The 14,187-nt window shown below is 41.8% G+C and overlaps 1 protein-coding gene across 1 annotated transcript; it reads left to right on the forward strand.

Moving 5' to 3' along the window:
- Positions 1-3,581: 3,581 nt before the first annotated feature.
- Positions 3,582-13,671, forward strand: LOC145437945 (neurotrypsin-like). The gene is given in 6 exon segments (XM_080315316.1): positions 3,582-3,634; positions 5,417-5,658; positions 11,357-11,399; positions 11,401-11,526; positions 12,635-12,704; positions 13,111-13,671. Coding segments are annotated over 6 exon segments (1,095 nt in total).
- The last annotated feature ends 516 nt before the right edge of the window (positions 13,672-14,187 follow it).

Genomic DNA, 14,187 nt, shown 5'->3' on the forward strand with positions numbered 1-14,187 from the left:
GATGGCCATTCGATATCAGGGTAAGATACGACGTAGTGTCCCACAATGTTGTGGAGCAGTGATGGGACCAAGTCACTACCTTCTCTTCACAATTCATCTAGAGCAGTGGTTTTTAACCTTTTTTCTCCAGCGCCCCCTTTCAAAAATTGTCTGAGTCTGGCACTCCCCTATTTTAAGGACTGTAGTAAAAACAATGGGTACTCGATCGAAGTCCGGTTCTGGGTTGGGACTTCACTATTAGACCACTCGACTAATTCTATAATAATTGTATGTGTTATTTTCGGGATCTAATCCAGGTTGTTATGACAACCATCGGGAAAGGTCTATGGGCTCATAGCATTTTGTTCGAGATCGATGTAGACGTCCCGACTTCTATTAGGCGATTGGCAATACGAGGATTTTTGTTTGTTTTGAGGTATTCATGGTGTTTGTCGACTACTATGGTCATTTACACCTGGCCGATATTCTTGTTATTTTCCGTAACTGCCGACTTATAGCACGGCCCACCTCTAGGCTTTTGTAAGACACCGTTGACGCGGATGAGGTGGCGAGGAGGAACCTAGGTAAACCTGTAACACTTAGGTATCAGAATTCGAAAGTCGACCTCGGCAATACGAGGATGTTAATTGTATTGGATTTTGTTTTATTGCTTTGTGCGACTACTGAATCAACTAAGAATGTGATAGGAACTTCTGCTCACATTACAATAAGTACTGCACCGATCTCTAAACTTTTACATGAATGTGGGTGGTAACAACACTAAGCGGTATAATCCTTTATGATAGGATGAAGAAATATTTCGGCGATTTAATTATGTAGCTCTCAAATACAAATATATTCATTTCGCCAGAAAGCTTTAAAAAATCTTGCACAAAGAGGATCACTCTAACAAGTTGTACAGTACAGTGCCTTTTAGGTTCCGATACGCAGTGCGCTGCAGGATACAATACCTAGTTCAAAATATTTTGCGGAAAATAACGCGAGCTATCAGTATCAGATCGGTTTATTGAAATGTTCATCATTTCAAAACACCACAAAACGGCGATTCAATGAAAAATGGGAAGATGTCGAAACGAATTGGAGTAGCTAGCGTGACAGGAGTGTTTTAACAGGGAATTGTCAATCCAAAAGTCCGCCAAATTCATTTTACATTAATTAAAACAATCCACTGCATTCATGGAAACATCGCTAGTGGATATTTCGCGCTGAGCGCAACGAAAAACGTTGTGATTTGACAGATTTTGTCGAATGTTAGTTTGCTATGAGATCTCAGAGCTATATAAAACTTTTGTTCTACTATATAATTAGGATTACCATATTTTGGAATCGGGGAAGAACGACAATTTTTCAAAATTTCCAGACTTCAAATACTGGAGTAAAATCCGGAAAAATTGTAGATTTTTCCCGACATTGTGGTTGGTTGACTGAAACAAGATCGTCATATTTGCTTGAACCAATAATTTCCTATTTAGCGTCATTTTTGTCCAATTTCACTCGAACCTATCCATTATACTATCTGTAAAAACTGTAAACGAGTACGACTTGCCAAAAAGGAGGACATTTAGGCGTCCTGGGACGATGGAGGATGTATGGTAACCCTATATATTATCATATGTCCTTATTACACCATCTACTGCGAGGCCCATTTCTTCAGCGCCCAATACCGCCCCCTGATCCCAGCTACCCTATAATGCCTTCTGGCGTTTCCACCCCTTTCAAAATCCAAATCACCCTCTGGGGGGCGCTGAGGACAAAGTTAAAAATCACTGATCTGGAGCTATTGTACACTACACTATGTTGTCGTTTTGTGAGCAAATCAAGCTTCGGAATGAAGCTTAGAACGATGTGATCGTCGCAATGGAGAATATGCAATTTTCTCTGGCGTAGCAGACAATGATGAATCGTGCGCACTGATATCCACTTGTATTCTCAAGTATCTACAATTGCTATCATCACGAATTGAGAGCGAGAAACACTCTCTACGGTCTAAATTAAAGTATGCATTTCGACTACGGAAAAGGGGCCAATTGTCATTATTGGTCAACCATGATGCGCCACTATATTCCTTATCATCGAATATACGATTTTCGTTTATAGCAGGGGGGTCAAACGTACGGCAAATTACAGCTAATGCCGAACATACTCGTTGTTTAAATGTCACGTTAGTTAGTTGAAAGTCTGTAACATCAACACCAAATTCCTGAAAGGTAAAAAAACTCACACCAACTCCAGTATAGTTTCACCAAATGGACTAAAATGTAGTTATTCACAGGGATAAAAACGCCAATGCTGAATAATTGTACTTAGGTTAAATCCCACCGAAGAATAAATGCAAATATGCATTGTGATACGACCATAGCTTCCGATTCAAGGTCTCCAGCCTAACAAAGCAATTAAGTCAGTTCCAGGGGTCGGGAACGGTCAGCTTATAAAGAGCCATCTCCACCTTTTCCGGTGACATAAAATCAAACGAGAGCTGCACGGTCTGTTTCATCCCAAAATGAACATGATCATCACACAGTTGCGTTTTACTCATGCGAAAGTACACACATATTCACATACAAGAACAATACTCCTCAACATCCAGTAGCCATCCGAGTTCTGGTCTGTGGACACCGTGGAAAGCTGCATAATAACAAAATAACTTTCAACCGTTCATGATCGCAGCTTACAGTGGGCCTGATATTGTCAATATTTTACCCGCGCTCATTAATAAATATGCAAAGCCCACTCGTATATTAGCAATTGTGCAGTAACGACATCCTAATATCGTATTGCACCGCTGGGGTCAATGTTTCCTCTAATTTTTCACGATTATGCGCGCACTCGCCAACTCACTTCGCGGTACCTTGAACAACAGTGCGTAACGACTAAAAAACAGGTCATCACTTCGGCTTTCTTGTGCGCGGCACATATGTTTCTGTACGCGGCGGCTCTGTCAGCAGTGCGTGGACGCTCACACGAGCAGCTTAGAGGGAACATTGGGTTGAGGGTGCTTTCTAGTCGTTTGGACTGAGCATGATGTGGGTACGAGACGCATGTCACTTACTGGCTACGGTTCTGCACAGTGTAAAGTTGGAAACGATCAAAGAAGCCACATATGATCGACCATAGGCGGAATAAATCTTATTGCATATACTTGAGCAAATGTTATAGCTCTGGTGAAGGTGGGCGAATGGCACAGTGTGCTAAGCGTCACAACACCAATGGCTGCTGGTTCGACTCTTGGTTCTGTCAAATTTCCACGTGCCGGATGTTAATGTGAGCTCCTCATTACCGATCCCGCTGTTAACACAGAGTCTTGAAAAGGCCAAAGGAATAGTGATCCGAGCTCCGAAGTCAGCAGCAGAGAGTCGAAACTCGAAAGTGGACGCAAGAGAATCGAGAGTGAATGAAAGTGCGGGTGGCACCAGCATGAAAAGTCGCGAACGAGACCAAAAGCAAAGATAACGAATTTAATCAAATTAATTATTGTGACGCACCGGTTCTGAACAGGCGATAATCGGCACTTTGGTTGTGTAATAATAATGATAGCTCTCTTGCGGTACCTACCAACATTTATAGCCTTCGCTACTCATACTATGGCAGGGGCGGGCAACTTTTCCAGTCAGCGGCCGGATATAGGGAAAATCAGGTAGGCTACTTAGCGGGCCGGCTTGCTGTGTCGATACATTATTCGCCTATTCATTCACATAGACAAGGAATAAATCGTATTTAAGGCTCCAAGGTGCTGCTACGGAATGCAGAATTTAATATTGCGACATTCCATAAACTATAGTGAGCCTAGATTTTCTCAAAAATTGGTGTGTAAGCTATTCATACGCAACTTGATATACTGCATAATTTTTAGCATTTTCCAATAATTCCTTAGGCCCAAATTGGAGAGGAGGGAATGTGACAAATCGGACTGGGGACTGTTAACACCGGTTATATCCTGGCTCATCGAGGGATGCTGGGAAATTATAAGTGTTGGAGGTTTATCAAGGCTCCTACTCGTCATCTCATCCGCATCAGCGGTGTCTTACAAAAGCCACAAGTCCAAGGTTACGGAATCCAAAATCAGAAATATTGGCCTCGTGTAAATGACCATAGTAGTCGACAAATACCATGATTACCACAAACAACATTAGGGTCGAGTACATCGTAAATGCCGATAATGCAAGTCTTCTCGCTTCGACGAACTTATGCGCAAGCTCCACTCTCGCACGCTGTGCACATTATCATGTGAGACGGAGACTGTCCGCGGGACGGATCCAGTTTGCATAAAGTCAGCAAGCCACTGGAAATCTTTGTGGTTTGCTAATGCATCTTCTTCGCCATGATGATTGCCCCAGAACAGAAGTGGGCAGACTTTCAGCTCACGGGCCGCATTCAACATCTGAATTAATTCGCAGGCCGCACTATGGTAAAATCGTAATTATAAGCCAAAACGCAAGCTTTTATTCGATTATATAAAGCAGTGGTTCGTGAACTATTTTGACTGCGATCCAACTCCGAGTTTTAGTGGCATCTCGCGACCCAAGCCTCACATCAAATCATATGCATTTTTAATATAACTATGCTACATTTTCAGAGGTGGTCAGTAACGAAGTACTTCTACTTTTTTGAAGTACTCAAGTAGTTTCCCTCTACTTCTAGTACTTACTCAAGTACAACTAATTTTTGCTACTTCTACTTCATAATATTTTGTGATTTACTTACTTTTCGCTATTTTCAGTTTGTCAAGTAGAAGTAGTTTAATCCTTCAATCAGAAAGATAGCCTGGGAAATATCGGGGCTGTTTTCACGGAGTATCAACATTCAATATTCAGAAAAGTTGAGTAAAGCCCAGAAATCTCGTCGCGCTCCGCGCACAGTAGATATGGAGTGACCATAATGATTTCACGAAAGTATCGGTGAATATAATTTAGTTAGCAGGTTGCATGGTTCCGTTCACGCCACATTGTCGCCCATATGAAATATTTCATCACAGTATATATGTTCCATCATAACCTTTGAAACTGATGTTTCGCAATCTAGCATTTACTCATCATATCGTAGTTTAGCAGTCCATGGCGTGTCCTAATCTGAAACAGTGGGCTCTGACTTTTTTAGTTACAAGGCTGTTTTAGCATACCCCCTTTGAAACTTTCTGGACTAAAGACATGAAATACATGTTCCGCTTTTAAAAGTAGGCCTGGTATTTATATTTCACTTTCAATTCCCAGTATCATATACTTTGAGTTCTATTTAATATCAGTTCTTTTGTCTGGATAAAATACGTGTTGAAGTATAAAAGCAAGTGTATGCAGCATACCGAGACTCTGCCCCACGTACTGAACCACTGCCTGCCAGTGATGGATATCATCACGAACAGACACAATTCCGTACTTGAGGTGCGCCTGGATAGTATACCAAGCTCTTCTTCTTTTTCCAGATGCGATGTGGAACGCGTTTGCCAGGAGTACGCCAGATTGGCCAACGGGCGACTGAGGCCCGACCTCATCTTAGCGGATGCTCGCCGGGTCATCGATATGGTGTGCCCCTTCGAGAATGGAGTAGCCAGCATAGACGCCGCCGTTGAGTTGAAACACGCAAAGTACGATGACCTCTGTCACTCCTTGCGTCTTGCTACTGCCAAGACCGTGGAGATGCACACGTTCGCGGCCGGGTCCCTGGGTAGTTACTACCCCAGAAACCTGGCTGCCCTACAGGTGATGGGTGTTTCTCTTTTCGAGTCCAGACTGGTCTCCGAGCGAGCCGTAGTCGCTTCTCATTGCGGCTCACATCGCGTTTGGAAGGCTTGGTGTAGTTTTCGGGACAACGAGAGAACTTGACCCTCTTCTTTTACACTAAATGTATAATTTCGAGTCTTCTCCTTCACGTCATGTGTGTGTTTTTTTTCGCGCCGCGCTAGGCGCGCACATGTGCTTTTCGCTCTCCCGTCTTATCACTCACTCTGAGTGGCTCTTTGTTTTTAGCCTGGATTACCACTAGCCATCACGGGGTTCGGCTGCAGGCAGATGGACACCAGATTTGTCACGGGCTCCTCCCCAAATTAACATAACCGGGATTTTTTGTATGGTTTGATTTATTTGATTTAGATAACCATAGCGGTTCCCAAATGCTAGTGGGAGGAGTCCCCACCCGTCATGTGTTAGATTTAACACTACAATGGCTACTTTGTAATGCCTGCAGTCGGACCTCACCAGTTCGCCCCATGTTTTTGTTATTTGTCGGGCCCCACCACCATGTACCGTGTTGTTTTTGGTGGGGGTCTTTTGTCCAATTTTCATGTTCTTCCGGCGAACAGGTCCCGTCCTTCCTTGTCCTTGTTCTATAATCAATATCGCATTTCATGTGTGTGATTTTCGCCTATATATTTATCACTTGATTCAATCTTGCTCCCGCCACCGTAAATGACGGGTATTGATCCGTTTATATTCATTTATATTCGAGGTGACCTAAGTCGTGAATGTATTTATTTTCAATTTCATGTTTCTTTTCCCATGATACATGGATGAATAAAATACTCGAAACCCCATGCCTTTAATTCCCGGAAATAAAGATACACAATATGGCATTTTTACGATCCACCATATTTTTTATAAGCGTTTACTAATCGCGCAAAGTGTTAACACCGTATCCTATACAAGTTCTCCGTATTGCTCTATGACTAAACTACGGGCCTTATGAAACGGGGAAGGGGGGCGTACCATGATATTTTCTAAAACGTGCTGTTTGAGAAGACAGAGGATTAGTATCGCATTTCCATACCAATACTATCATTCATCCCATGATACGGACGAATACTTATGCTGTCGAAAATTAGATGCCTCCTGGTATGCATCAACTTGAATCAAACTCGGCACCTTTCGTATAGCTCAATTAGCACCTTTTGACAATCCATGTGACCGAATTACAATCGTTTTCTTAACTACTTACTTACTTGAGTAGATTTAAAGTCAGTCAATTCTACTTCTTCTTTAGGTAGTTCCAGGTTGCTTATGGTACTTCTACTCGTACTTGACTAGATTTTTTCGTCACTACTTCTACTTCTACTTCAGTAGCTTTCTTGACTACTTTGATCACCTCTGCCAGTTTCATTATATCATCTGTCGTCAGCAATGTATGTTGCCTAATCATCATAGATGGAACGTATAATATTTACACACTGGATTATTTGGAAATCCCAACAGAATCTCATGACCTGTAAATCTAGTGTGGTAACGCAAAGCTCGCAGTATTATCATCTACAAAATTACATGAATCAAAGGTATATTGTGAAATTATTTCCACCCTTTGAAATTGCTCCCGTGATTACAATAAGTTAAGACTTTGTTTTGTAGATACTTGCTATTGGTGAAAGTTAACACACTCAGAATTGAACAGCACGCAATAAAATAAGCGAGCAGTGAACTGGTAACCGTAAACGCAATGTTGCGCCTCCGTAAAATGTATATGTAAACTGACAGAAAAAAGAAATGTTTTGAAATATTTCTAAATGTAGCGAGATAGCATTACTTGACATGTGTAAATGCCAAATATTGCACGGGTCGAATAAACTTCCTGCTGTTGACGAACCTATGCGTCTAGTATATATAAGCCGCCAAAAGCTACTTTTTCGCACGCTTTACTATAATTCGGAAAGTGCAGCTAGGCCAGGGGCGAGCAACATACGACCCGTGACGGGATTTTGTCCGGCCCGCGGACAGTTTCCCGTCCTACATGATAATGTGGCCAGCGGCCACAGTCTGCCGAGATTCCCACTATTTCGTTAAACGTCAAATTTTATTGACTATATGTTGTTACGTGTGTGCGCAGCTTGCGAGAGGGGATCTTACGCACAAGTTCGTCGAAGCGAGAAGACTTGCATTATCGGCATTTACGATGTACACAACCCTAATGAATTGATATATTGCTAAATCTGGGGCACCGGGCTTATCGAACGCCTTGAAATCTTAATAAAGGATTGCACCGTGTTCTTTTTGTTTTTGTTTTTACGGTACTCATGGTGTTTGTCGACTACTATGGTCATTTACACCGGGCTGATTTTATTCTTATTTTCCGTAACTGCCGACTTATAGCACGGCTCACGTCCAGGCTTTTGGTAAGACACCGCTGACGCGGATGAGGTGGCGAGGAGGAGCCTAGGTAAACCTCCGACACTAAGGTATCGGAATTCGGATGTCGACCTCGGTCGGACTCGAACCCGCAGCCATTGGTATTGCAGCCGCGGATTATACCACTGCGCTATCTCGCCACCGGTCGCACCGTGTGTTAATTGATCAGAGATAAGCAGACATGGCGGCGCGCGCATGACAATTCTATTCTCAAATCCACATTGTCTTCGTAATTATCGGCGAGAAATGTCTTTGAAGTGAGATTGCTGCCGGTAAAATACGTTCAATAAATGCGATTTATTACATGTATCTGTGGATACATGGGCGAATAATGTATCGCTACAGCAATCCGGCCCGCCAAGTACGTAATTTTCCTCTATCCGGCCGTCGACTGGGGAAGTTGCCTGCCCCTGGGCTATGCTATCAATTAGCGAGCCCGCGATCTCCCGTGAATATATATATTTATATGACCTCTTATTATAAAGAATGAGGTGATTCCAATCACACCATTTCGCTTACGACTGAATAACAATCCATATGCGGGAGATCGCATGCCGATGTCCTGTCGATTCTCGCTAATTGGAGGCACTGATAATACGATTTGCTGAATTGCAAATGAGCTAACAGGCCTAAATATTAGAGCTACGATTGACATTTCATACGGACGTTTGATAAACGAGATTATTAATGCAAATATATTTATTTAATTTTTACAAGTGAGTTTACTCCAAACCAGAAACCTCTAAATTCGCCACCGGTTAGAAACCACTGCATTAGAATATATCTTAGATTATAAATTTACATCACTGCATCATTTCGGAACAGCAGATAAAATGTCCATTTTCCCCGCCAATGTGTGGGTCACACATTAGCTTCATTAGCTAGCATCAGGGCTTCCATTTCTTTATCAGAGATAACCAGATTTCATGAAGTTCAATGCGTATTGGAGGCTGGCATAGCATAACGTCGCTCTAAGACACTGAGGACAGGCTACCTATTTTGAATTACAATGATGAATATGTCAAATAGATATTGCGTGACGCTGACCCATCAAAACGTAACATTTTTTTCCAAGTTCAACAAATCGGTAAAAATATTCGTGTAACTTATACATTCTCGGAGTCTACGATTTTAAAACTCTCGTGGTAGTTAATAAAGTGGAAGTAACGATAAGCGAGATGCAAGCTGTAACGCGACAGCGGTCGCATGTCATTCATTTCGTGATATTTCGATTGGAGTAATAATTGTTATTAATAATATTTTACATCATATGCACGTTGTGCAACTTTTATGTTTACGAATAGTTGTCGACCGGGGTGGGTGAGTCATGAATGCCAATTCAAGATATGAACTTCGAACATAGATAGTGAGGGTTTTCTGAGGTATGCAATTAATTTGACAAATCGAAAGTAGAATCATTGGCATGATTCTGGCAAAACGGGCAAAGTATGGAAAAAGTATAGAAGTATGGAGACAACATTCCATACCATACTTGGTAAATTTCCATACCGTACCATACCATACTTGCATTTTTCCATATTCCATACCGAAATTTTGTTCCATACCATACCATGTCCTGGGTATTGCCGTCTGAGCCTAGAGTCATATGACTTGGTTCGAGTCATGCACAATAACTCGAGTCCATGTCGAGGCGATACACAGATTGACTCGAGTCGAGTCGAGTCATTTCTGTATTTTGAGAAAATGACTCGAGTCAAGTCAAGCCATCAGAAAATCATGACTCGAGTCGGACCCGAGTCGAGTCATGACTCGAGTCGTTACAACCCTGCACACCCCATCTGAGTTGTACACCCTTTCACAATTTTCGCACAGCGCCTGGTGTACGATACACCCGGTTAAAGAGCACTGTTCTATTCAATTTAACACAACTAAGCTATACAAATTGAACCATAACGTAGATTAAGGCTTTAGTTGAAATACGCTGATGCATAAGCGAGAGATTCGCAATAGTGCTTGCTCATCCGATGCTTCATTGCAGCCACAAGGAAAAGATACAGGCAAATGAAGAGACAATGGTCTGGACAGAATATAAATTTTATTGTGCTGATATTCCTGGAACTCCTCAAAATCAGCCTTTCATTTTGCATCGTAACGAAGTTTGTCATGGTGACGCAACAGTGCCGTCTGGAATAAGGAGCCGCAGCTCGGAGCAATTGCGCATTGAGAGTGAGAGTGTGAAAGCTCAATCCCGTGCGCAACAATGACCATGACGTTCGCGGTTTGCGCTGCTCCTAACTATCTTCCAGCTGCTGCATCACAATACCAACTCAGTTACAATCAAAATTTGAGGATTATTTTCGGCAGTTTTAGGACCGTGAGCCTAATGAAGTTTATATTTTCGTGATCAGTACATCGGTAGCTTTCGATTGATACCAATTTTTTCAAATTTCGTGCTCGGCAAGCCGGTAGAAATTACCGTAAAATTGCCTTCACCCACATAGAAACTGTGACGTAGCCCAATCGCAGTGAGCCGTGAAATTGTCATGGGTCCACACCATTTATGCCGATTTTCAGTTGACTACTACCATTATCATAGCTGTTAAATCTGTGAAGGAGGACGAATTGCCATAAAGGAATACAATTTCAATTTTCTGAAAAAGGAGGACAATTCCTCCTAGAGGAGGACGCATGATAACCGTAGCGTTGACTCAAGTCATTTTATATTCGAATTGAGTCTTAATTCCTACCAAGTCTATAATTTCTGAACTTCGTGTTCTTTTCTTTTGTCACTGTTCAGTGCTCACCGATGTATACTTGATACGAAAATGTTAATAACTGAACATCTTTGTTATTATGATACCAGTCAAATTGCAGGCTTAAGGCAACAGCATTTTCCTGCACATGAAAAAAGCTAATATCAAGGCATTTCAAACCTACTGTGAAGATTTTCAGGTTTCACTACCAATAAATGATTGCAAAATACACTCAACTAAGTAATATTTCCAATTCCGAACTTGATGTATTATCAGGTACACCTTGAAGTTTTATTTATAGCCGACATTGCATGATATTAATAATGTACTTCATATTCGCAGAATATAGAGTGAAAGTTCGCTTATCATCTGGAAATGACAGCAAAGGACGAGTAGAAATTCAACAAGACAATTTATGGGGAACAATATGTGACGACGGATGGGGATGGAATGAATCTAACGTCATTTGCAAAATTCTCGGTTTTCGTTATGCCTATTCTTTTTACACGCATGGTTCGGGAATCGGAAAGATTTGATTAGATGACGTTACCTGTACCGGAAGTGAATCTACCCTCGTTGCTTGTCAAAAAAGCATTTGGCGTACACAATTGCACCCACGGCAACGACATCGGCGTTGTATGCAAGAATGTGGTATCGACACGATTAGCACATGGAAATCATACGTCTGGATTAGTGGAGCTTTACCAGACGTGATCAGTAACGAAGTACTTCTACTTTTTGGAAGTAATCACGTAGTTTTCCTCTACTTCTGGTACTTACTTAAGTAGATCTGATTTTCTCTACTTTTACTTCTACTTCGTAATATTTTGTGATCTACTTACCTACTTTTCGCTATTTTCGGTTTGTCAAGTAGAAGTAGTTCAATCCCCCAATACGAAAGATAGCCTGAGGAATTTCGAGGTTGTCTTCACGGAGTACCAACATTTAATATTTGTAAAAGTCAAGTAAAGCCCAGAAATTTTGTTGCGCTTCGCGCACAGTAGCTATGGGGTGACAAATATGTTTTTCACGAAAGTATCAGGGAATACAACTGAGGTACTGGATTGCTTGGTTCCGCTCACACCGCATTGTCGCACATATCAAATATTTCATCATAGTAAATATGGCCCTCCATAACGTTTGAAAGTGGCGAGATAGCGCAGTGGTATAATCCGCGGCTGCAACACCAATGGGTACGGGTTCGAGTCCGACCGAGGTCGACTTCCGAATTCCGATGCCTAAGTGTTGGAGGTTTACCTAGGCTCCTCCTCGCCACATCATCCGCGTCAGCGGTGTCTTACAAAAGCCTAGAGGTGGGCCGTGCTATAAGTCGGCAGTTACGGAACATAAGAAGAATATCGGCCTCGTGTAAATGACCATAGTAGTCGACAAACACCATGAATACCCCAAAACAAACAAACAAACAAACGTTTGAAACTATACCGTTTCGCAATCTAGCAATTACCTATCATATCGTAATCTAGCAGCCAACGGCGTGTCCTGCTATCTCGAAAATCCGGCTTTTTTAACGTTACACCTGTTTTAGCATTTCCCTATTAAGCTTTATGGACAAAATAGACATGAAATATGTTTTCCGCTTTTTAGAAGTGATATTTGTATTTCACTTTCAATTCCGAGATTCATACTTTGAGTTCTAATTATTTTCAGTTCTTTTGTCAGCAGTACATGGAATGAATCTAACGTCATTTGCAAAATTCACCACAAAAGCAAATTCCTCTATTTTCCGAAAATAGAGCTGCGCTAAAAGAAATTTACGAACCACAATATTTTTTATTAATGGATACTAATCGCGCAAAGTGTTGAAAACGTATCCAATACACCTTCTCTGTATTGCTCTTCGCCTAAACACGGAGCTTTTAAATATGGGGTAGGGCGCCATGCCATGATATTCTCCAAAACGGGGTCTTCTAGTAAACAAAGGGTTAGTATTGAATTTTCGTATCAATGCTATAACTTGCATCCCATGATGCGAAAGAATGCTTATTCTGTAGATAATTGATACCTCCTGGGATGCATCAATACGCATCAAGCTCTCTGCACCTTCCGTATAGCTCAATTTGCAGTTTTTGACAGTTCATGGGAACGAATTAAGACTGTTCTTTAAACTACTTACTTACTCGAGTAGATTTAAATTCAGTCAATTATACTTATACTTCAAGTAGTTTTGAGTGGCTTATGGAAGAAGTACTTCTACTAGTACTTGGGTAAATTTTTACAACGCTACTTCTACTTCTACTTGAGTAACTTTCTTGACTACTTTGACCACCTCCGAGCTTTACCTAAATGGTGAATGGGGAACCGTTTGTAACGACGATTGGGATTTCGCCGAGGCAAATGTTGTGTGTCATATGGTCAGCATGGGCAACGCTCACTCAGCCTATTCAGTTGTGGACAGGTATGGCTCAATTTCGCTGGATGGCGTTAGTTGCGTTGGAGAAGAATTTTCCATATTGGAATGCAATCATAGAGGAATAGGCGGTCGCAATAAGTGCAGTGATGCAAGACGCGCGGGTGTGGTGTGCCTTCCAGTAGTACGACTATCCGCAGGAAACATCAGTTCGGGACGTGTTGAAATTTTCCACGACGGAGAGTGGGGAACAATATGTGACGATTCATGGGGTAGAGGAGACGGCCGCGTCATTTGTCGGGTGTTATGATTCAGTGATGCTCTAAAAGTTGACACATACGAATACCTTGGAACGGGGCGAATTTGGCTCGACGATGTACATTGTACCGACTATGAGATATCCATTTTTGACAGCGAAAAATCCCTATGGGGAGTTCACAATTGCTGGCACGGAGAGGATGCCGGTGTCTATTGCAGGGAGCGTTGATGTGATCCCATTGCGATCGCATTCGGTCCCCCAGAATCGTGATTAAGTTTCTTGAGTTTCATTATTTCGTAAATTGTCACACGGTGCATTTTTCGAAAAGGAACGTTGAAACTTTGTTTAAGTAGCGTTGGAATGACTCAAATAAACTTTTTCGTATGACTTGACCTGATTCGAGTGTCTTTGCAAAAATGATTTGACTTGACATGGCGTTTCAGAAATATGGATTGACTCGGGACGAGGTGCAAAATTTACGAGTAAATTTCAAGTGATCAAATGAAAACTATATTAAAAACTATATTATAACCAGTGTCGACTAAGGTTTAGTTCAGTGGTTCTCAACCGGGGGTCCGCGAAGCATCTTCAGGGGGTCCGCAAAGCCTCTAAATTTACAAAATAGGTGACAACCTCATTTGTATTTTCTGAATTAGGAAAATCAGGTGGCAGTTTCGATTCGTTACTAGTAGAACTCGCATAAACAGAATAGCCGTCTGGGATGAAATGGCTTGCTGTGCAGAC

The sequence above is a fragment of the Botryllus schlosseri genome, chromosome 4 (assembly GCF_051294905.1).
Source record: "Botryllus schlosseri isolate E-star chromosome 4, Bs_hap1, whole genome shotgun sequence".
Lineage (NCBI taxonomy): Eukaryota > Metazoa > Chordata > Ascidiacea > Stolidobranchia > Styelidae > Botryllus > Botryllus schlosseri.